Below are 24126 nucleotides of genomic sequence, written 5' to 3' on the forward strand. Positions count from 1 at the left end.
GGTCACTAAAGATGACAGGAATGAGCAGTCAGGTTGCATTCCTGAGGCCAAAAGGTCAAAAATCTGACAGGTTTTTTTCTCTTTTGCTGCATGCACACAAGTATATGTATGATGCTCATACACATGCTCAAACTCAGTTCTGTAGAGAATGATTCAGTTTAGTGAGGGGTGTAGCAAAGAGTTATCCTTCTAGTGTTCCTCAGAACTTTGGCTTAGCTGTCCTGTGTGGTGGTGGGTAACAGGGAGGAGACAAAATGCTGAATTGTATCCTCATGCAAAACAACACTTTTGCTGATTTTGATTACAGGAAAAAAGAATAGCGAAAGTTTATGTCTGGGTTTCTTACCAGCGACATTTTCAGATTCCATTAGAAGTGATTGCATTTTCATGTGTACATTGCAGAGGAATGTTTGCCAATATGTAATGCATATGCATTATCACTATTCAGCCAAAGCTGAAAGAAATAAAATGGTGTGCAAAGGGAGATTCTAATGTCTGAGAAGAGGGATGAATGACCTTTCATTGCAAGCTTCTTAAATACGACACAAAACCAAATCAGATTTGTGTGATGCTGTAAATACTGAATTAAGTGGCTCTTTCAAGACTTGTACTGCTGGCCCAACGCACAAAAATTAGTCCTATAGAGAGTTGCCCCAAATAATATCACATTTGACTCATTGCAGTCTTTATTTGGGGAAGTTTATATATGCAGGAGAGACAAAATTAAGGCAAGTTCTAAATGATAACTAAGCCAAAAGCATGTGTTAACTGCAGCTCTGAAAACTGGCTCAAAACATATAAAAGAATCAAGATTTTGAAAACAATTTCATTTCCCAAGTGGATATCTAAGAGAATGTAGTGTATTTTGAATGCTTGTATAGGATGTAAGGAGTAGGTCAACCCCAGTGGCTGCTGACTGGTCATTCCAGAAAGATCCTCTGCTGGAAAATTCTCTCTTGTCATTGTTAGGTGGTAGCCCTGGCTATCTAGATCTACACTCCATGGAGCCACAATGAAGGAAACTTTCCTGAGATTTAGTTGGTAAAGACATCACTGCCATTCTCTTAAATAAAGTTTTAGATAATGTTCTTGGAAAAGAAAACTTGTTTGTCCCAGGGTATGAATTACAAAATACAGTTATCAAAGCAAATCTGAAAGCAACTATGTTCAAAAGTGGATTAGTGCAAGTAAAAGTTAAATTCTAGGAATCTGAGAAGACTCGGATTTCTTTATTATTTTTTTTTCCCTTTTAATTTATTTTTAGGACATGGTAAAGAAACATTTTCCTTTATCCACCACCCTGGCAGGAGTCTATAAGAACATCAAAACCGTGACTCCTGTACATCTGTTTGCAAGATATATCCCTTATCCTATTGTTTGCTTCTCAAGTAGAGGTTACATGATCATTCCAGGGAACACATTGCTCTAGCATAACTACTTCACATTTGACCCATTCTCTCTGAAGAGAGAACACAGATCAGGAAGATGGAGATGGTGTATGCCTTGGTATAGCATTTCCCCTTTATCTTAATTCATATAAATCCAGGGAAACATTCACAGTATGACACTGTCAGTACCTGCAGGATAGAGTGTATCTTAAAGTCTTGCCCTGTGCTGAAGTCAGGGGAATGGGCAGAGCTTCTGAAAAAACATGCAAAACAGCATTTTGAGTAGAGGTTGTTCTGTGCAACTCTTCACTTACAGGCATGGTCAGGGCAAAATTCAGACCAGCTTTATCCCATCTCTTCTTTCCAAGTTGTAGTCCTGAAGCTCCAGTGCAGTCCTAGTATCAAAGACAAGACAGGGAGACAGGATGAAGTGCATGCACTCTTGGTCTCAGTCCTCACGTAGCAATTGTTTCAAAGTCTGTGCCAAAGCCCTGTTTCCTCTGTCAAAGCTCACAGTATGAAAGTGTTCAGCCTGTACAAAACATGCTGTTAGAGGACACCTGATAAAAGTCTGCTCAGTTTGGTAAGTTTGATACATTTCTCATGTTTTTAATTGTGGATGCAGTATATAAATTGAAGTGTTTACTGTATTCTTAATTTGGCAAAAGGTTCATGATTTTTCATTAAACTTTTGCATGGATTGAGTGCTTTTTCTGCAACAGCAACAATCCAGTCACATCCCAGCTTCATGCATTACACAGGTAGGCCTTGTGCTGAAACCTCTGCCCCACCTGGTTTATGAAAATCACAGTTAGGATTTCACTTTGAGAATCCAGAACTTGCCCTCTCTAGGGTATCGCAGACAGGAATAGACTCTGGAAGATTTTGATACCATCTGGCAGAAGGGGGAAAGCACTGTGCTTTGGCTGCTGACAGGGATCAGCATGACTTGAAAGAATACGTGCATTTTATAGTTACTATTTCCTCTTTCTGTCTCAGAAATTCTTTACGGGGTTTATGCAGACATTTCAGATTAAAATATTAAACAATATTGATCAAGCCTGCCTCTTAATTATTCCAATTCTTGCCTAATAGCTCAGAAATAAATTTCTTAAGTGATTTTGTAGCTTTGTGCTTTCTTTTTTTTTTTCCATTTGATTGCTGCTGAAGTCTAAAAATCTTTGCATTTTTCTGTCAGGTGTTGAAATAATTCAAGTGAGCTATAGGGAGAACAGGACAAAAATTGAAGTCTATGGAAATGGATCTGTACCTTATTTTTGTTGTGCTAATGAGCACAAGAACTCTGATGTGGTTAGAAAATAAAAATATTCAACTTGTTTAGCAAAAATCACAGAGTGCAGAATTAGTTGAACTTTTTCAGACATCCCTCTTCATCTCCATGGATGTCCCTTCCCAAAGTGATGAGGCCACCCTTTTGTAATATGGCACAGATCAAGAGAGGTGACTGAACCTCACAGCAACAGAGAACTTCTAAACTTTTCATTTAAGTACTTGATGACCAGCTTTGACTTCTAGAAGTGTAACAAACAACATTTGCATGGGTCAGTAGGCATTAAAAGCTAGCTCCCAACCTGTGTTCAGAGCAGAGCTTATATAAGTAATGTGTTCATTGAAGAGGTATAAAAAGTGAATGCAAATAGAATTACCCTCTTTGGTCTTCCACATCTCCTGGAGGAACTAGATAGAATAGTAAGCCCTGCAATATGACACTGGCATCCATCCTTGGATGAGATTTTGGGTGTTATGTCCTCCCACCGAGATCTCTTGTGTGGCAGAGTGTTGCAAACCTACCACAGGGCATAGCTTTATCAGCATAAGGTATGCGAACTTCACTGTGCAGGCTTCCTGGTGTCCCTGGGTGGGAAGCAGGACAGTGTACCTAATAAATTTGTCCATTTTCATTGTAGTCAAAGTGATTTTTTTGAAAATCTGTTTCTATTTGATTTTTTTTAACAACTGGCATGAGCCTGGCATCAGTCTACTAACTGATGTTGCATGTTACAGTATTGTTACTCTGGCTACAAATAAACTTGCTTTTTGTTGTACATATGACAAGTGTTAATTTATTTTGTTTGGTTGTTGATTTTTTTTTTGTTTTCGTTCTGGCAGGGTGAGCAAGGAGATCTAGGGGAAGCAGGTTACCCAGGAAACTCTGGTTTTCCAGGCCCACAGGTAACTAAAAGAACTTCTGAAGTTTTTTTTTGTGTTAGCTTTGGAGAAGATGAGTTGTCAGTCTTGATCTTTTCTTTTGGAATGCTTTGTTTACTTCAGCTAAAGAATATTAATGTGTAAGATTCTTCCTTGGCAAATCTCCTCTGTAACCCTCAGGAATTAAATGTGGCAAGTTTCTGTTTATGTGGGTACAGCTTCTAGTGAAATGAAAAGAGGAAAGTGAATAGCAAAAATAAGTAATTTAACCAACACATCTCTAGCTTACAGGATATTATTGAGCAGATTTATTCAGAATTAATTCATTAGAAATTGCTAGCAGTAAGTACATAAAATCTATTCCATTTTTAATGTACTGTATTTCCAAGGTGCTTTAAAATGATGAAGATTATATACTGATTGACAAAACCAATGAGGAAAGGTTTGTGTTTTAAAACTTTGCTTGGTGGAGTCATTTGGAAGAGAATTATGGTGGTAGACTGCTTACAGTAGCCTCCAGTTTTAAGATGCTCTTAGATGCTCTAAAGATGCTCTTAGCTTTAAGTTTTAAGACATAAGCATCTGGAGAAAGTGTGCCTAGTTGATAGTGGGTTGCTTATGGCTTTCTTGGTATCTTCAGCACCGCAGTGGCTCTCTGAATATGGCTCTCAGGCAGCGACCATCTCAGCTGCTTCCCATAAGCAAATTCTTTCAACCATATGGCCAGAAGTTTCACCTCTGCTTTAGGGCTTGTGAACAGGCACTGGGATTCTGGTCATTGCAGCAATCTAATCTCCATTGAAAGGCTATCAACATTGAACTGACTTTTCTTTTTTCAATGACTTTTTTACATCAGGGTCCAAGAGGACTACAAGGGATCAAAGGGCCTCCAGGACCACAAGGCATGCCAGGCCCTCAGGTTAGCTTTAAAAAATATGTTCATGTTGTGCAGATTAGGGCTTTTCATTCTCGGTGTTGATATTATTCTTATAAAAAGTTTTCAAAAAAACTTAGAAGAAACTGAGGATTTTACAATATAGTACTTAAGGAAACTGATTTGCAGCCTCATACGATAAAATAACAGCCTTGAAAATAAGTTTAGGGGGTGAATAGGAAGTGAACTTCAGTATTACCAAGCCTTTGCAAGATTACCATGAAAGGCCTTAGATCTGGATTCCACTCTCAGTTCTATCAGGACTCACAGCGTGGCTTGCAGTGCGTATAAATCCAGATGTACAGTGGTGTAGTTGAGGGCGAAGTTAGATAATTGTCAGTGGTTTCATTAAAGTATGGCCTGTGAGATTTAATGCTAGGATATGATGAGGTTTTGACTATTGAGCACTGACTGCTTCTTGCTTGTGTGATGCTGTTGATTCGGGTGCTCTTATTCTGGAATACCACCAGCGTAACTCAGGACTGGAATGTCCTACTCTGTCAGCATTCGGCATCTGCTCCAGTCATGTGATGATGCTCAAGCTTACACACCTATTTGTATGTGTGTGTATATATAAATACATATATATATATTCATATTGTTTGTGCACATATGCATGTATTCACTAGGGATCTATGTAGATGGGAAATAACATTCATGTCATGCTTAATAACATTTTGAGAATTTTAAAGCACTCGTACAGAAAACAGGAAATAACTGGAGTGATAGCTTGACTAGTGACTCTTACTGTGGTCCTCCAAAGCCTGTTCATGTACTAATACTTACACTGATTCTGTAATAATTTCAAGTGGCAATGAATCCTTGAGTGCAGTGAGGCTTTGAGTCTTCATTGTGCACCTTTTAACTGATACTTCTAATTACAGGCTAGTGTGGGGGCCCCAGGTTCACCTGGCTCTGTTGGGAAGTTAGGTGCAAGAGGAGCAAAGGTAAATATTTCTAAGGTACCTAACTGTAGCAATCTAACAGCATCATTCATTTAATAATCTGACCGAAGAAGCATGAACTAACACTTGTGGTGATCCTATGGAACATGTGAAGAATTTTAAGTTTTACAGACATTTTTAGATTGCATGGGAAGGCAAGTGATATGTTTGAGGTAATCATACAGGTGTTAGAGCTCTACTAGGAAGTTTTTAGCATTGCCATGACTGCTGTTATAATTGCTATTGTGGTCATGGTTCTCAGTGCGGCTTGGCTTTTCACAAAAGGCAGTAGGGATATGGGAGTGCTGACTCTTGAGCTTGTTTTATGATTCCTAGAATCCATCTAATCCATTGAAAATATGTGCCAGTTAATCATAGAATCACAGAATATCTCAAGTTGGAAGGGACACGTAAGGATCAACGAGTCCAACTCCCTGCTTCTCGCAGGACTACCTAAAACTAAACCGTATGACTAAGAGCATCATCCAGACACTCCTTGAACTCTGACAGGCTTGTTGCCACAACTACTCCCTTGCAGGGCCTGTTCCAGTGACCAACCACCTTCTCAGTGAAAAACCTTTTTCTAATGTCCAGTCTGAACTTCCCAATTCAATGAAGTATAGCTTTTTATTTCAACCTTTTTGTTCCAAAGATTCCTAACCATTTCAAGGAACTTTATAATAGAATCGTAAAATGGTTTGAATTGGAAAGGACCTTAAAGATCATCTAGTTCCAACCCCCCTGCCCTGGGCAAGGACGCCTTCCATTAGACCAGGTTGCTTAAAGCACCATCCAACCTGACCTTGAGCACTTCCAGGGATGGGGCATCAACAGCTTCTCTGGGCAACCTGTTCCAGGGCCTCGCCACCGTTATAGTGTAGAATTTCTTCCTTATATAAAATGTAAATCTACCCTCTTCCAGTTTAAAGCCATTACCACTTATCCTGTCGCTACATGCCCTTGTCAAAAGTGCCTCTCCAGCTTTCTTGTAGGCCCCCTTGAGGTACTGGAAGACCGCTATAAGGTTTCCCTTGAGTCTTCTCTTCTCCAGGCTAAACAGCCCCAAGTCTTTCAGCCTGTCTTCATAGGAGAGGTGCTCCAGCCCTCTTATCATCTCCGTTGCCCTCCTCTGGACCTGCTTGAGCAGGTCCACATCTTTCTTATGTTGGGGGCTCCAGAGCTGGATGTAGTACTCCAGGTGGAGTCTCACTAGAGCGATATAGACAGGAAGAATCATGTCCCTCAGCCTGCTCGCCACACTTCTTTTGATGCCGCCCAGGATATGGTTGGCTTTCTGGCCAAGGAAATGGTTGGCTTTTTTTTTTTTATGTGAAGAGTCACTGTGAAACATACAGTTGAAATAGTGACAAAAATTGGGAAGAAACATAGGGATTTAATCATCATATATTCCATTTTCTCAGTCTGATTTTGTGCTGTTTTAATACTGGGGTTCTTGTTAGAAGAAAGTTCACTAAGAAAGTGAAAACAAAAAAGGAACTGAAGGAAAGAGAACTTGCAAGAGGACTAAGAGCACAGTGCAGACAGCCTGCCTGAGAAATACTGATTGCTATCAACAGGTGCTTCGGGACTTTGGGATTTAGCTGCATGAATGCTCAGCATATTCTGATTGTGAAGTACTTTCCAGTTCCACCCCAAGGAACCTTCCGTGAAACATGGTCTGTAATTGAATGCTTTTGATCAGCATCAAGTAGTCTTTAAAATGTTTAAGCACACTTCAGTCTAGCAGACAAGTTTACATTTCAGAAGGAATCTCCTGAACAAGCCAAACTAATGCCTTTTATGTTTCAATTATAACAGGGTGAACCTGGTGACCCTGGAGAGAAGGGCCCAGTGGGACCAACTGGATGGAGAGGCATGCCTGTGAGTCTTTCTGCCCTAATTCAGGGCCCCTGTGGTTTAATACCAATCCACCTGAATCAGTACAGTTCTTTCCCTTCTATTTTTTCTGATACAATTAAAACTATTTCACATTTGGGTCTCAGTTTCCCTGTGGACACCAGATTCCTAGTGGTCTATAGAGAATATCTTTCCCCTCAGGTTCTCTAAGAGAGAGAGAATATGCTAGAGGTAGGGCACACAGTGGAGAGGAAGAGTGGCCTTAGTCCTTATTTACTCCCTACAGATATTGCCACCATTTTCTTCTGGTTTTATACTGTGTTGTGATAGCTTGTCCTACTTCATCAGTCTTACCAGCCTCGACACCTTGTTGTAATGGGAGGTCTTTATTCCAAGATGGAATTGGATGTGAATTTAATCCTCTGTTAAAAGCTAACTCATGGTATATTCAACCTGTGCAGGGCATGGATGGCAGAGATGCCTATGGTCCTGAAGGAAGCAAAGGAGCAAAGGTGAGTGCTTAGAGTCAGGATGTCTCAGTCTCCAGTCTGCAGTGTCAAATCAATCATGACCATCCGTATTCGTTTCAAAAGAAATGTAAGACATGACTGCAGTGCATTTCTGAGGTTCAATAAGAGGCTCAACCTTCCCACAATCATCCTTGTGAGAAATTTTGCAATAGGATATTCTTTTGAGAACCACTCTGTCTTGCTCTTTCCCTTGATGTGTGTACATTTGTATATGGATATGGGGGATTGTGCTTTTTGCTTTTTCCTCACTTCAGTCTGCTTAACTAGCCAATCTTGTTGGCAAGTATTGATGAGCCAGCCACCTTCTAATTTTTCTTCTTTCAGAGGAAGGATTCCTTGACTACCAAGATGAGGGTGATACTCTACAAACATCCTCACTGTTTCAGTGTGAAATATTCTTCCGTGTTTTCCTATGGTCAGCAATAAGATCTGAGGATTAACCTCTAGATTGCTATATGTTTAGAAACTCTTATAATTCCCTTCATAGCCCTGAAAAAAGAAATAGCAGTAAAATGCCTACTTCTCTAAGAACATACAAAAATCCAGCTAAAATAAAAAGTATACAGAAAGCATAAGGTCAAAATCATGGCACCAGTGGGTCAGTGAGCAGGATGGTCAGAATGTTGGAAACACCTGCAGTTCTTCTTTCAAAGAGTTTGTGTAGGGTTACAGTATTAGTCCTTTCCCATTGCTTGTGAAACAGAAGTAGTTCAATGGATCTCACTGGAGACTCATCTGTTTCACTCTCCCTTTTTGTGGGAGAAGCAGAGTGCTGCAGAAGCTGCAGAAAAGATATGAAAGACTTCCCAGGAGCCTTTCCAACTGATTAGCTCCTTTTTCTAAAATGGCTTTTATTTAAAATGACTCTTGATGCTTTTTATTATCCAGTCTCTTTTCTTACCTTCTTAGCCCCAATAATTTCCTTTGATGGGAGGTTTTCACAGGTCACACATGTTATATGCAAGACTAGTTCTTTTAATCTCTTGGAATCTCCCACTGGTTCATTTCAGGGAACATGAGGAAAAAAAAGGTTTCTGTTGAATCTTTTTGTCACTATTCATTGTTTTAAAGGATTGACTTAAAGACCTTCTTACGCACTGATATGTCTGCCCAAGGTTTGGCATGGCCTGCATTGAATCAATTAATAAAAACCAATTCACCCTGGAACAGTGAACCAGAAAGAGTTGGTTTCCCCTGATAGCTAAGAGAACAGCCTTTAGTATAGGCTTTACTTAAGGTTGCTATTAATTATAAAGGTTCACAGTTGCATTACACTCTTAGGTGTAATCTGGGAATGTGCATGTAATTTTCTAGTAATTGTAGGGTAAAGTCATATGGGGTTTGACAAGCATGTCCACTTTCATGAGAGGGAACTCTTAAAATAAGGACATAGGTAAGTAGTGTGAATTCTGATAGTTACTCTAATATCAAGAAAAGGTACACTTCAATTCTGATTGGTCTTTGTGAGAGTTCTCATATTTCCTATATATGAGCAAAGAACACACCAAACACTGAAATAACTGAAAACAATTAATAAGGTGACTTCTAATATGCCAACAAAATATTGTGGTATCACTGTTTAGTATGAAGGATACAACATTTTGAAACTTGATCCAAACACTAAGTTCTGAATGTTATGCTTTACTTATGATGCTGAACCTGAATTCCACTGCATGTTACTAGGAGGCCTAAATAAGTTTTGCTAAAACATTTATTTGAGAAATGGAATACTCTTGAAAATTCAGAAACTGCTGGAAAATTTTAAAATGCACTTCCTTTAGATGAACAAGGTGTTGATCTAAAATGCTGTCATTTGAGACCAGAGTAGTAGCCACTGTTACTTGAATGGGGTGGAATGCTAAAAATAATTTTGAAATTGTTTTTGGTTTAAGGACATCAAACACCAAGAGATCACAAAGTTCTAGATTCTTATGAAGTCTTTGTCCTTTCTTTTGGTAGGGAGAATCTGGATTCATAGGCTATCCTGGTCCAGAGGTATGATTAAATGGGCATATTTGCTTTCTTCTTTTCTTGTTTTATATTATTCTTGTTTGGAAGTGGTTATCTGTCTCTGTCTTCTTCTTTCCTATAAAGTTCTGGATTTCATTAATTTTCAGGGAGAAGATGGAGACCCGGGAATTCCAGGAGCTAAAGGACCCAAAGGAATTAGGGGTAGAAGAGTAAGAATGATAAATGTGTTAACTTTGTGAAGAGTTCTGTAAGTAAAGGCCTTATGACTTAAGTGTTTCCTCACCAAAAATTGTTGAAATTGGTTCCCACTCTGATCTTTTATTGCCATATCCTGGGCAAGAGGTCTTGAGATAATGCAGGTCTAAGTCTTTAGAGAGGTTCATTGCTAATAATTCTTAGGGGCAGTAGTCTATCTTTATGTAAATGCAGGATTCAACTCACAATATAGTTACAGAGGTTTTTTTCTGGTGAAATTCTGCACCTGTGTATGCAATTATGAAGAATAAAACTTGTATTTCTATTTTTAGGGTAATGCTGGCACACCAGGTTTCCTGGGAGATCCAGGGGACCAAGGGCCATCAGGACCTATGGTAATGTATTTTTCTTCAAGAAAAAATCACTCTTAGATTGCTCTTAAACTTGCTATTAGATTAATAGAATATTTAATAATGTTCCATCTGGTAAACTATGCTTAATCAGCCTGGCAGTTGTATAGAGTTATATCTTGCCTGTGGATGTGTGTGCACAAGAGCACCTGCTGTTCTAAATGGAACTGCAACAATAAAATGCCGGGCAGAATTTCTTCCACAGTATTTGGTATTGTCTTTAGGCTGGGTAAATATCTAATTAAAGAGTACGAGAAGGTAGAACTGGATTGTTCTGCTGAAAGCCAATATATTTTTTCATTTAAAAAGAAAAAAAAAAACATTTAAAATCAGACTTGCAATTACAGGCATTTACTTAAAGCTTAAATTGGCTGTCACTTGTTAATCCTTATATACAAGTAGATGTCTTGATGTACTTTTCTAGTGTCTGTGATCTGCATTTTATACAACAAAAAGTTTTATTCTTTATCTAAGCAGGGGAAAGGATTGTGGACTTCTGTAGGATTTAGGACTAACGTTGTAGGCACTTAGGAAAATCCCTGTATGTGTCTGTCTTTGTCTTGCAGCAGTTCTGCAGATCAGGTCCGTGGTGACCAGAAGCAATCCCTACTGTTAGTTATTTTCTTGTTAAACTTTCTTAAGCTTACTCTTTTAGTTTAAATATGGAACATGATTGATAACAGTATCTTTACATGTATAATGTGGCCCACAGGATACGTGCAACTTAGAAAAATTTTTTTTTTTTTTTTTGTCATTACATTGTGCTGGTCAGTGAATGCACATGTCCCACTTTATTTTATGATGCTGGGCCCAAGAATGACCAAGAGTGCCATCTGGAATGCATTGCCCTCCCTGCTGCTTGGCTGCTCACATACGTTACAGACAGACTTTCTGTGCTTATGTGCCAGATAGCTGCTGGCCTTGCCAGTCTGTGGTCCAAGAAGTCTTCAGAGAGATTTCAAGCCAAGATCTCATCTTCAGATGTAGAAGTGAGAGTGGAGCTTGGGAGGTATGGGCTTGGTGGGATTATTCTACTAGCAGTGCATCAGTGAAATGGGAAAGTGGGAATTCTGTGGGAAGTGGAAGAGATAGGGATGCAGGAAGGGGTACAGGTAGTAGGTAGGGCTGGCCAAAACAGGCCTGTTTTCCCCATCCTTCCTAATTTGATGGCATGATTATCCACATGGGTCAAGTCTGCACAGCTTGGTCTCCACTAATAAGCTGCTGTAAGTAGCATTTATTAGGGCTCAAATAATTATCAGTTAATTCTTGATGAACAGTGCTGAAGAAGAACTGGGACCTGCTGGGAAACATGAGAAGATAAAAGTATGGAATGGCTGTGATAGTGCTAGCAGCAAGACAGCAGAGGAGATGAGGAAGGTAGCTTGGGCAGGAGATGGAGGAATGGAAGGTAAATTGGAGAGAGAAGCAACAAATATGGAGATGGTGTAGTAATTCGGGGATGTAAGGAAGTATATGATTTTGGTAGACTGTAGTCTATGGTAGAGAGAGGCTAAGGTCAGGGTTCTGGAGTGTGGAGTTCAAATTTTTCTGGTGTATCTCACTGCAGCCCCCTGCAAGTAAGTGAAAATTTTCACTAATCTTGCAACACAACTGAATTGCACACATGATGAAAACTTTCAAGCTGCCTTGAAAAAAAGTTATTTTCCCTGTATGTTATTCCTGTTATGAAGATTAAACAATACTTTTATTTTTAAAAAAAAGATGCTTGGGATCCTGGCATTTGCCCACAGCTCTTGAAGAAGACTACGAAGTAGCCAAAGCTAGATAGACTGGTTGAGCAGTGATGATGTGTGTATAGTCTGCAGGATCTCTCAAGGTAGAACTATGGGGTCTGTACCCTGCAAGAGGAGAGGGCAAGCTTATCACACATCAGAAGGTGAAAAGGACGTAAGGTGCAGATAACTGAACCACAGCACAGAAATTGCTGTTTAGAAAGAATCCAGTTCTGAACTATACACGTCCTCAAGGGCAACAAATATTGAACTTTTATAAAACCAGGCAGGAAAATGGACTGAGAAATAGGTCTGAGTAGTAGTCTGCAACTCTGTTTGGTACAGGTCCGCAGAAATCCATGCCAGGAACAAATGTCTCCTCATATTTCAAATTCACAAATGGTTATCAGGGAAACACTGTATGCCTGCATTTTCTTTGGTATACAAAGTCATAGATGGAAATGGGTTATCAGGGTCTGATTTTCTGGACCTCTGTTTAATTTGTTTCAGGGTGCCAAGGGACCAATGGGCACCATTTTAATGGAAGTAAGTAATTACTTTACAGCTAACTGCACACTACATGCAACTAACAGTTTTAGTCGTCTTGCATTTATAAGCAGTGACTGCAGTGGGCACAATTAGCTGTTAGAAAACCATATCCTTTTCAAATTCTTGTCAGAGTGCAGTGAGTTCTTCTGTTTTGTAAATAATCAAGGAATGAGAAACAAGTATGCATGTGCATTAACACCATGTCCAAACTTTACAAACTGTTGGACTGTTAATATTCCTTTATCTGCTTCTTCATTCACATCATTTTATGCAGTAGCTCAGATTTAGGGTTACTTTTCACCTTCTTGTAAAGGAAGGCATTTCCTCAACAACAGCTATTTTCACTGGGAATATCAGGGCAGGATTTCTTCGAAATCCTAATTCCATGTAAGATGAACACTTCTGAGTAAAGGCTCCATCTAACCGTTGCACGGACAACTAACTGCAGGCAGTACTACTGCAGGTGTGTTATATGTCCAAAGGGAATCCTTTGTGGACCTCTCTCTTCGTCTATGAGTTGCTATTGAAATTTCCTCCTTTGTGGACCTCTCTCTTCGTCTATGAGTTGCTATTGAAATTTCCATTCTCCAATGGAAGTTTCATTGCCTGGTGAGCTCCTAGATCAGATTATTACAGAAAGTAAAGAATGGATAAATCATTGCTTAATACTCCAGAGCACAATTAAATGCCAACAGAGCATGTCTAAAAAACCCCTTAGTTTCTGCAGCAGAGGCAGAGCCTCTGTACTATTTGAAATAGACAGGAATGAATGTGTGGTTCTGGATTTACTGTAGTGAGAGTTAGTTCAGGAGCTGGGATATGACCTTCAGCTCAAATCAATAATAAGATTCCTAGTCTGGGATGGTCTGGGATTTGCCATTAATTGCTTTTTTGTTTTGCTCCTGCAGCCTTGTGAACTTGTGAATTTTACACGAAAAAACTGCCGTAAGTAGGGAGCATCTTTTACCTCTAATTCCACCTAGTCAACCTTCTTAAATGGAATAACCTCAATTGGAAACCCTGTAGACTGGTAGTTTGTATCTGGGTTCAGTTTGATGATGACTGGTAGTTGTTAAATGTGAGGGGTTTTCAGCAGATATGAAACAGGCTTACACTTTTTGCTCATTTTCCCTATCTCTTAATTACAAAAACTGTAACAAATGTCTCTTGTCCTCATTTAAGATGAATTTTTTTTTTTTTGCATTGTGCCAGCCCCCTTTGGGGCATACTCTGAGGGAATACAATATTTGTATATCACTTGTCCTCCAGATTTGAAGTGTTCATTTTTTCTCAGAATTGTGTGCTCAACAGAACCCAGAACAATTTCTTCAATCCTCATCCAGTTTGAGTGTTTGATTGTAGAAAAAGTGTGTTGTCTCTCACTGACAGATTCTGTCAGTTGACTGAGCTTTGGGTCAGGCTCTTCAGTGAAAGCAAGTGAATACATCACTATTTTAATGAATTTGAGTCCAAAATAATTGATTTGCTCTCTACCTCTTCGTTCCAGCTTGCTCATCAGGTAAGCCCATCTAGCCATGTCCATTCTTTTATAGACTTGAAGAAATTTTTGAATTGTGGAAAGGTTCTCACACTTTTTTGTTTATTTCAATATACAGACACGTGTCCTGTTTATCCAACTGAAGTGGTGTTTGCCTTCGATATGTCTGAAAATGTTACGCCAGCTGCATTTGAAAGAATGCGGAACATTGTTATGTTATTGCTGAAGACCATTAAGATCAGTGAAAGCAATTGCCCAACGGGTGCTCGTGTCTCCGTTGTTTCTTTCAATATCAATACACGCTATCTGATCCGATTCTCAGAATTCCAAAAAAGCAATTTGCTCCTACAAGCAGTCCAGAGGATACCGTTAGAGAGATCCACTGGAAAACGTAATATTGGGGCAGCCATGAGATTTGTTGCAAGAAATGTCTTTAAACGTGTTCGTCAGGGCATCCTCACAAGAAAAGTTGCCCTATTTTTTGCCAATGGTCCATCGCAGGATGATGTTGCCATCAGCACAGCTACACTTGAGTTGAGTGCCTTGGATATCACTCCAGTGGTTATTGCCTTTAGTGAAGTCCCAAATGTCAGACGTGCCTTTTCAGTAAGTAAATAGACTATAGAAAATTGAGTAAGTAATCCATTTGCTTAGTACCTACTAGTATTTGAGTAAAGTGTGCTCTCAAGTCAGTAAGTTCTACAGGAACTGTCCAATCCTTTATTAGAAAGGGATATATTAAAAATTACTATTTTAACAAAGAACCACTGGTTCACTTGACCATAATGATCATCCTCTGACCTCTTTCTGCACATGAGTTATGTATGACTTGTGCTTTTATGCCAAATCACAGAATTTCAATAACATTGTGTTAATTTAACTTGGTTACCTATGCGATTTTTCTTTTGAAGTTGTGACATGTACTAACCATTGAACTAACAAACTGTGGCCCTCGTTTCTAGAAAAAGTAGTAGTAGAAGGCTTCAAGTAAACCAGATTCTTTTGAAAAGAAAAATAAATTGAGCAAAGCCCCTTTTGATGGCTGTATTGTCATTAGTACATGAGAAAATTAACAACTTTTGTTTTAAAATTACTTCATGTAAAAAGAAAGTAAACAAAAACAAGCAATCCATTTTAGCAGGTACCAAAGGAAAACAATTCTAAGTTTCTTTAAGGTTTCATAATACAGATTCCATGTTCTCTTTCTTTTAAATTTATTTTTGTGTCATCTGTGCTCAGTTTTAACTTATTCAAAATAAAATTCCTTTCAGCTGCTGTTTCTTCAAAATTATCCTTATAGAAGGAAACAGTGTTTACTTACATGTGACAAAAAGTGCAAAACTTGGAGTCTTAAGTTCTGATCTAGTAGCATCAAGTCAGCCCTTTAATCTTCGTATTATGTTTATTCTCATGCAGCCTTGTATCTGTTTGTCAATTCACATATTTGCCTGGCTGAGTGTTAATTTAGGAGAATGAAAAAATTCTGCTGGCATATGAGAAGTAAGCTTATAGTTTATTCACTGGATTGCTCCACAGGATAACAAGAGCAAGCATCAGTATTTTGTTTACTTAGTATAAGCAGATTACGAATCCAAATGCATATGACTTCTGGTATTTACAAAGGTGCTAGCCTTCCATAAATCAGTTTTCAGAATAGAAAAGTTTTAAAAAGCTAGTTAGCAAGGGGAAAGGCAAAAAATTCACTGCCCAGCTCTCCTTTATTGTTAGGATAAAGGAGATTGTTAGGATGGGAAGGCAACCAGTCTCATCACCACCACCCAGGAAAATACAACCTCCCTTTTTTTTTTTCAGATGGACTTCTGCCCTTGCAGTTGAGAGGTGGTTTGATCTTTGTGATCCTACCAGCCTATAGCCACAGATACTTACTGGCTTTGGTTAGTTTGCTTTAAGAGCCTCAGTTTGGAGATGACTTACAGTCATTACCAATTCTAGTTCCTTTGAAGAGGCCCATCTATTAACAGCCTTTACATACATTAATCAGAAGTTAATTGTGTTGTGTTGTTTATAACACACACAAAGCTTAAGTTTAATGCAAAGAAGTAATTATTCTTTCCTAACCATTTTAGCTTATCCATAAAAGATATCCATAAAAGAAAGATGGGGAAAGGCTGTTTAGTAGGGCCTGTTGCAATAGGACGAGGGGTAATGGTTTTAAAATAGAGGGGGGTAGATTTAGATTAGAAATTAGGACAAAATTTTTTACAATGCGAGTTATAGAACACTGGAACAGGTTGCCCAGAAAGGTGGTGGAGGCCCCATCTCTGGAAACGTTCAAGGCCAGGCTGGATGAGGCTCTGAGCAACCTGATCTAGTCAGGGTTGTCCCTGCTCCTTGCAGGGGGGTTGGACTAGATGACCTTTGAAGGTCCCTTCCAACCCTAACCATTCTATGATTCTATATATATGGTTAATTTCCTGCAATTACAGCCATTTAAATTTATCTTAGTCCACAAGGAAATGTTTTTTCCTTGAATCACATTTGGATGGGGTTGGGTGGTCAGTGGAATTGTAGGATGTTGTTGGAGCTTCTTCAGGGTTCCTTGAGCATTTCTGTGGTCAAATCTTCTACTGGGGAAGGTTGTCTGTCTTCAGTTTGTCACAGGTAATGCATAGGTTGTTCTAATGCTAGAGTTTTCTCTTCCAAGAAAATTTCTTCATTGTGGAGGGTGTCTTTTTGCCTCAGAAAGATCTGAGACAGGAGATCTCTTAATATCTTTCACCTGTGCTGAGATTTCCATTCATACCTATAAAGCTATCTCCCCGGTTTTTAAAAAGAAAGTATTTTTCAAACCAGAGAGTAGTGCTTTGCATTGTCAAGGGGAGAATATATGACCTTTACAGAAGAGCTCTTGATATATGAATTTAAACGATGAGAATTTCCTTTCATTTGCATTCAGTTGCAGCCCCACAATGACTCATTTTTCCCCTCATTTGTATTATAGTAGCACACAGCCACCTCAGTCAAGAGCTGGGTAGCCATGCGCATACAAACATAGAATAAAAGTTGAGTCCCTGCGTAATCTAGGATCTAGGGAGAGCAGAAAGGTGACGTACAAAATGAATGTGAACAGAGGACCTAAGTACAACACCATGCAGAAATATCTGAGCTAGCTTTGAATAATCTATCATGACTGTCTTAACGGAATACTGTGAGCTAATAAGCTGTGCTAACACCGGTTGTCATTAGCAGCTACACTAACCTGGCAATCTCTGTATGGCACAGCATGGAGTTAAGCCTTTAGCTACAAAGTGATTTCTTTGTAATGCTCCAGGGCAATCAGAATGCTCCAGAATGGCAACTGAAAAAGTCTTTGGTGTACCTGTTCAATATTACAATAGCAGTGAAACCACCAGGTTAGGGATAATATCTATTTCAACAGAGAAACGGGAATGACATTGAGTATTAAGAACAAAGAGAAAACATCTGTATTTCATGTTTGTCTTTTTAATGTTACTTTCATGTCTGCTTTAAAACATAGATAGATGATACTAGAAGATTTCAATTATTTGTTTGGGAAAGACAGCAGGATGAAAGTTTGGAGACCGTCACATATTGTACACTTTGCTTCGGTAAGATATTTTACAAATTCCGGCTCTTGTATTGGTCTTTTAACCCTTTCAGTAACAAATCTTGTAGATTTTATTCTGGAATGTAATGTTGGGGAATTTTTTTTTGGTACCGCTTAAACACATTTGTGCTTAAATATGTAAAAAAAATAATTTAATGAACAATGCATTGGGCAGAGTCCTACTGCCGTAAGTGGTTCTACGAGGAGTCCGCAAAGATATGTTCAGAGCTGATGCCTTATATACTCTTGCAGCAGCAGCAATCCCATGAGTGGTTGCATGGGGTGACTCAGCCCAGCTCTGCTGTCCAAAGGTGGCCACTGAGTGCTCAAATTCCAGGATGGCTACAAGACAATGCTGTAGCTGTTCCTTGTCATCACCAAGAGAAACTTCACTCCCTTACAGGGAGTTGTTCTGTCTCTGGCATTCCTGCTTCTAGCCACTTTAACCCTTTCTGCAATTGGGCCTTCTTACCTTCCATGCCAGATCATTCCTTGGTTACAGATTACCGCTGCTGAGAAGTTACAATTTGGATTTCCCCTTCCGTAAATGGTAAGAATTAGAATCTCAAAACCACAAAAGCTGTTTAATTAGTTGCGGTCTCAGCCATGTGAAATGAATTATTGTGTTTGGCATTTCCTTTATAACAGAAATGCACTTAAAGTAGTAGTAATAATAGTGATTCTGGGAAACCAGGCTCATTTACTGTAAATTCTACATTTTGAGGGGCGGAGAAGCTACTACATTATAATATTTCAGAATGCTGAAGAATTATCTGAGATAAAACATAGTTTGTTCCAGTGTCCTTTACAATGTTTAGATTTCAACAGAAGAAAACTTCTCAAGGAACTCTTATCTGTTAAGTTTTACCTTGTGAACATTTTTTGCTCTTATGCCTGAATAATTTCCCATGGTATCTCAAAACCTCGTTCCGCAAGGCTCCTCTGTTGTTCCTTACTAGAACAACAAGATTTCAAGTTGCCAATTTTTTTTTTTTTTTAATAAAAATTGAAGAAAAATAAAATAGCTTAATAGGACGGTGTGGGTTGTGTGGGTTTTGTGCCTTTGTTGTATTGCTAAATTGTTTGCTGCCTATTGGCTCCTCCTCTCTAGATAAATGCAAACCAAGTACCAACTGCGAGGTGCCCTTTTCTTCCCCTGTTCTGATGGATATGGATATCACTTACATCATGGACAGCTCTCGCAGCATCAGCAGTGAAGAGTTTCAGAGGGCCAAGGACTTTGTGAGCAACATGCTAGATCAGTTTGTCATTTCTTCGCAGCCAAACGAATCATATGGAGGCATCAGAGTGGCACTGGTGCAGCAGGCTCCCAGGGGCTTCCTGCCTGACAGAAACCAGACCCCTGTGGCCTTGGAGTTTGATCTAGTCACATACAGCAATAAAGATTTGATGAAGAAACATATCAAACAGTCTGTTCACCAACTGGAAGGGCCATCAGCCATTGCTTCTGCTCTACAGTGGACAGTTGAAAATGTATTCTTCAAAGCCCCCAGGCAAAGAAAACACAGGGTCATATTTGCAATAGTTGGAAGTAAAACAAGCACATGGGACAGAGAGAAGCTGAGAGAGATTTCACTCGGAGCCAAGTGCCAAGGATTCACCTTGTTCACTCTTGCGCTTGGCAATGATGTGAATGATGATGAGCTGATGGAGCTGTCAAGCTTCCCCACAGACCAGCACTTACTGACATTGGGCAGGGTTTCGACATCCGAGATGGCATATGCACAGAGGTTTAGCCGGGCCTTTCTAAATCTTCTACAACGTAAGTAGAATGTGATGGCGTTTGCTTAAGTTACGGAAAGAAAGAGAAACTGTGGAAACAGTGGTCAGTGTATATGTATTGTTACTCAGTTTCTGGTCATAATTTAGCTAGACAGTCTGATCTTTAGTTTGCTGCTGATGCTGGACACTCATGCAAGTGCCAGTAATGAGAGAACAGCATTATATTCTAATGGTGCCTTAGGCCAAAGTCTTAAGTAGGTTTTTTTCCCTTAAGTTTGTAGCTAATGTGTGACTTTGTTGACTCCACTTTCACTAAAGAAAGACCATTCTTCAGCTAGGAGAACAAAGTTATATTCCTGATTTAGGCCTACATTTCTCCTCTGACTATTAGCAGCTCCAGATTTATGGAGCTATTTATGCCTATTTAGGCTTTGGAGAAATACAAATTTAAACATTTAGCAGATTTGGCATTAAACTCTCTTTACTGCAGTCATTCCTCCTCTGGAGAGAAGAGAAAGAACTTCACTTTCCAAGACACATTCATGCAGATTAGCATATCTTAGGTGCTTTGGAATACAAACAAGATAATATCAAGGAGATTGTCACTGATCTCAAATCCTCATCAGAAGCATGTACTTAGAGATGCTGAAGTTTCTATAGAAGGATAAATAGTGTATTACAGAGCAAGACAAAAATATAAAAGGTTGGTTTGGGAGTCATTTTCAGCTAGCTGATCACTAAAATAATTTTCATTTTCCTGGACATCGTGCCAATCACTCTGGATACGGTGTGTTACTTATTGAAAGATGCAAACTCCAGTTCACATCAACAAAAAAAAAAAAAGTAGTGCTTTTTATTGAACCTACTGGGATTTGGAGGACTTTAAAACTCAATCATGGTATCTGTGCTTTCCCCGCAGAAGAAATGAACAGTTATCCTTCACCTGAACTTGAAGAAGAGTGTGAAAATTTAGATCAGGGAGAAAACACACAACAGCAAATGTCTATGACTGAAAGGTTTGGAATTGCCTATTAAACTTTTTGAATGTGTATCTCTGAACAGAAGATTTCTCCCTTTGGGTTTTGGGTTCGTAGTTATAGTCAAAGTAGCTTTAACAGAAACAGGATCAGGATCAAAATTTTTTTTCCATGGTATTCAGAAGGAATGAACCAGATGCATTTTTTTCTTTTCTCTCCTTGGAAGGACGCCTTTTCCTGGAACTGATGAAACTATTTATGGTCATGGTTTAGAAGACATTGGAAGAACTGAAAGTAGAGTCCTGGAGAACATTAGCGAGACCACTGCAGAACCTGTATACACAATGCCAGAAATGAGATATGATTATGAAGAGAATGAATATTTCACAGAGGAAGATGCTGACAGGGAAAAGCCACGAGAGTATGGAGAAGCTCAGAAGGAGAACAAGGAAAGCTTAGACGCAACAATAGAAACTAGGCCTGCCTACAGTGATTATGGTATGATTTTAGAATATGAAAATATTTTTTAGTTTAGTAAAAAGATTCTAAATTATGAAGGGCTCAGTTGGATATTTACACAGTATGAAGTATTTCCATTAATTAAATTTTCCAAAGCATTTTGTTGCCATATGTTTGTATTCAGTCCAAATCTTTACTGTAGAGTTTGTAATTAAAGCCTGAACTGCAGGTGTCATTATGACTTTAACTTGAATTTGTCATTTTTTGTAATAATAAAATATAAAGTTCTAATCCCCTTTACTAAAAGAGCTGATAATTTTAAATTCCCAAGTTGCACTGTAATTACTGAGTTACTCCTGCTGCTAACTTAGCTCAATGTGGAGGAACTAAATATGTCTCTGCTACAGTCTATTCCTGCAGGAAGAACAGGATCCCTCAGCAGAGGTATCCTGTCAAAATATATATTCTTCATGTTTTTTACTTTGCTTCCTAATTATGCATTTTTCTTTGCAGATTTGTCATTTGATACAATAGGTACGGGAAGCTGGTTGTGAGATAATTGGTCACCAACATCCTTTTAACACTGCTGAGTGTTTTTATTGTTTAGATTACAATTGGAGAGAATTTCTGTGAAAAAAAAATGTAGTGTCTGCGTAGCTTTGGGCGTGCAGCTGCCACTCCTTTGTTTTTCATCGCTCTCCACTCAAAAATGATTCTGGGAATGTCTAGTAGCCCCATTTCTGATAAGAAAGGACCAATGCTTTTGCAAAACTGTTTTAATATTAGGTCTTTAATTAAGAGCTAATGTACCTCTGGGAATGCCATATATCCACAGTGCATGACAGACTTGCTGAGCACAAATGGAATTGGTCCCGTCACCTAACTGGATGTGTACAGTCTTGAATCAGTGCTCATATTAACCAGTGCATGAACTCTGTGGTCACACAGAAGATTCAGTAGCCTGAAGATATCTTACTGTTTATACTTTACAAATAAAGTATTTCCTGTGAGGAAGTAGTCAGGGTCATTGCACTGATGTTGTGAGCAGTGACCTAAGCTGCTTACGGGAGACATATGAGCTGCCGTTCCCAGTTCTGAGTTGTAATTAGTGGCTCAACAGTTTACTTCTAAAAACATGTAGCATAGTTCCAGAACTTACCATTTGAGAGATATACTTTGTACTGATCTATTGCTTGAGATTATTGTTTTTCATTTGATTCAGAGGAGAAGGTTATGTCATTTTAAATCTTTAGGCTGGGTAGTTTTACCAGTATTATGCTTTACTTCTTAGTCCTTCCCCTTCAATGTCATACAGATACCAAAGTCTAGAGCTGCTCTTCTGACTTCATTGGAGTAACTCTGAATTTACATTGGTGAAAGCTGATTTAGATCTGTACTTACTGAATACCAGATTGCTACAAAGTATGCTAGTCTCACCTACTTTGGGGCTAATTTATGCGATTTAAATCTATATTACTCTGGGGTTTGGCTAAGAAACTGTCATGGATAATTTAACCATCTGTGTATGTTCATTTATGAAGTTTTACTGATGGATGCAAATAAACCAGGAAACTAGCATAACAAATTGGCATAAAGAAGAGGGACATTCTGAAAAGCCTTGTTTACTTAGTCCCTATGGACAAGATATAACCATTTATAGAATAATTTTAGTAAAAAGTCTATGTTAGGAGACTAAAGACCTTTTAGTATTCCTTCTGTTTATGCCACTGAAAATCTAGTTGTTTCAGACATTCTTTCTGGTTAAATCAATTATTATAGAGGAGCTTCAGACTATGCCATCACTGTGGGTTTGTGGATGAATACCTAGTGAATCCTTGCAAGACCTTAAACACTGGCTACCTCTTTCATCAGCCAGTTTGCACTTAAAATTACAGTGCTGAGAAGGGTGAATCTTTTTCATTTAATCTGTCTTTCATTTGCCTTTTCCAGATGCATGTGACCTCGTTCAAGATAGTGGAGAATGTCAGAATTATGTTCTGAAGTGGTACTACGACAAAGAGCAGAAAATGTGTGGTCAGTTCTGGTACGGGGGCTGTGGAGGCAATAAAAACAGATTTGAAACGCAAGAAGAATGTGGATTCTTGTGTGTAGAGACTTCCTAGTGCAGAGACACTTAAATTACTTTAATTCTTCAGTTACGCTATCAGGGTGATGGGAAAAAGGGATTGAAAGAGGAAGTTTTGCGTAGCCACTTGGCTCCCACATTTCAGCTGAAAGAAATATTTGATTGTGAAGTTATTATCTGTAACTCAGTAGTGTAAATAAAATTAAAACTATTTCTTAATTGATCTGATACAACATGTTGAGTACTGAAAAACTTCTGTTAGCCAATAGTGTATTGTTTAAAAGGGATAGAAGTACTGAAACTTGACTTTGTTCCATAAACACCAAAATCTGCACTTTTAAAATATACTGAATAGAATAAAACAATACCTCAGAGATTTTAATGAAATAACATTGAACGCAAGACACTAATGTCAAAATGTTTTGATGCATTTGCTTGCATTTATCCTGCTTATAGAAAATACCAAAAAGCATTTAGCTCTCAAAGGACATAGATTTACTAGAACTTACTTCACTTTGATTGAGATGATTTTCTACCATAAGGTCATTCTTGGCTTTTTATTTTTTTTTCTGAATAATCCAACATGTGAATAAAATCAATCATTCTCAAATATTTCACTACTGCTGTTAGTTCTTGAAATAGATGTAAGCGTGTTCTCGTAGTTTGGCTTCTCAAATGTATATAAGCATTGATCCCTCTCCCTTCTTACCAAAGTTAGACAAGTGCATTAATTTTAGAACATTGGATTTTCGTGGTTGCTCTTGAGGGAAAGAAAAAATACCAAGGACATCCTCTGATTAAAGATAATAAATGCAACGCCCTGCTGAGGAAAGGTGGGACTTATCTGAGCTTTCACACTCTGCTGACTTACCCAAGCACTGTTGTTGCCCATTTTACATCTGTAGAAGTAATGATGTATTTAACTTTGTCACCTTGGTCCACTCTTTGTAGAGATGGCTGTACTCACCTGGGATTTTGTTTTTCTCTGTATTTGTCTACAACATGGATATCTTGACAGATTTCCGTAGACTACTGGCCAAGAGTTCCTCAACAAACTTCTAAGGAACATAGATGAACTTGGATTTCCAGAG

General features: G+C 38.7%; 1 protein-coding gene across 1 annotated transcript in view; it reads left to right on the forward strand.

The window, feature by feature from the left end:
- The window catches only part of COL6A6 (collagen type VI alpha 6 chain), a 63393-nt gene extending 40107 nt beyond the window's left edge, over positions 1 to 23286 (forward strand). Inside the window, exons 18-34 of the mRNA XM_086741465.1 lie at positions 3519 to 3581; positions 4414 to 4476; positions 5376 to 5438; positions 7254 to 7316; positions 7754 to 7804; positions 9782 to 9817; positions 9940 to 10002; positions 10321 to 10383; positions 12645 to 12680; positions 13592 to 13628; positions 14191 to 14202; positions 14300 to 14787; positions 17681 to 17771; positions 18882 to 19553; positions 20433 to 20529; positions 20717 to 20988; positions 22900 to 23286. Of these exons, the coding sequence (XP_086597591.1) occupies positions 3519 to 3581; positions 4414 to 4476; positions 5376 to 5438; positions 7254 to 7316; positions 7754 to 7804; positions 9782 to 9817; positions 9940 to 10002; positions 10321 to 10383; positions 12645 to 12680; positions 13592 to 13628; positions 14191 to 14202; positions 14300 to 14787; positions 17681 to 17771; positions 18882 to 19553; positions 20433 to 20529; positions 20717 to 20988; positions 22900 to 23072 (2343 nt within the window). The 3' untranslated portion in view covers positions 23073 to 23286. The remainder of the gene's footprint in view (positions 1 to 3518; positions 3582 to 4413; positions 4477 to 5375; positions 5439 to 7253; positions 7317 to 7753; positions 7805 to 9781; positions 9818 to 9939; positions 10003 to 10320; positions 10384 to 12644; positions 12681 to 13591; positions 13629 to 14190; positions 14203 to 14299; positions 14788 to 17680; positions 17772 to 18881; positions 19554 to 20432; positions 20530 to 20716; positions 20989 to 22899) is intronic.
- The last annotated feature ends 840 nt before the right edge of the window (positions 23287 to 24126 follow it).

The sequence above is a fragment of the Chlamydotis macqueenii genome, chromosome 2 (genome assembly GCF_036417535.1).
Source record: "Chlamydotis macqueenii isolate bChlMac1 chromosome 2, bChlMac1.mat, whole genome shotgun sequence".
Lineage (NCBI taxonomy): Eukaryota > Metazoa > Chordata > Aves > Otidiformes > Otididae > Chlamydotis > Chlamydotis macqueenii.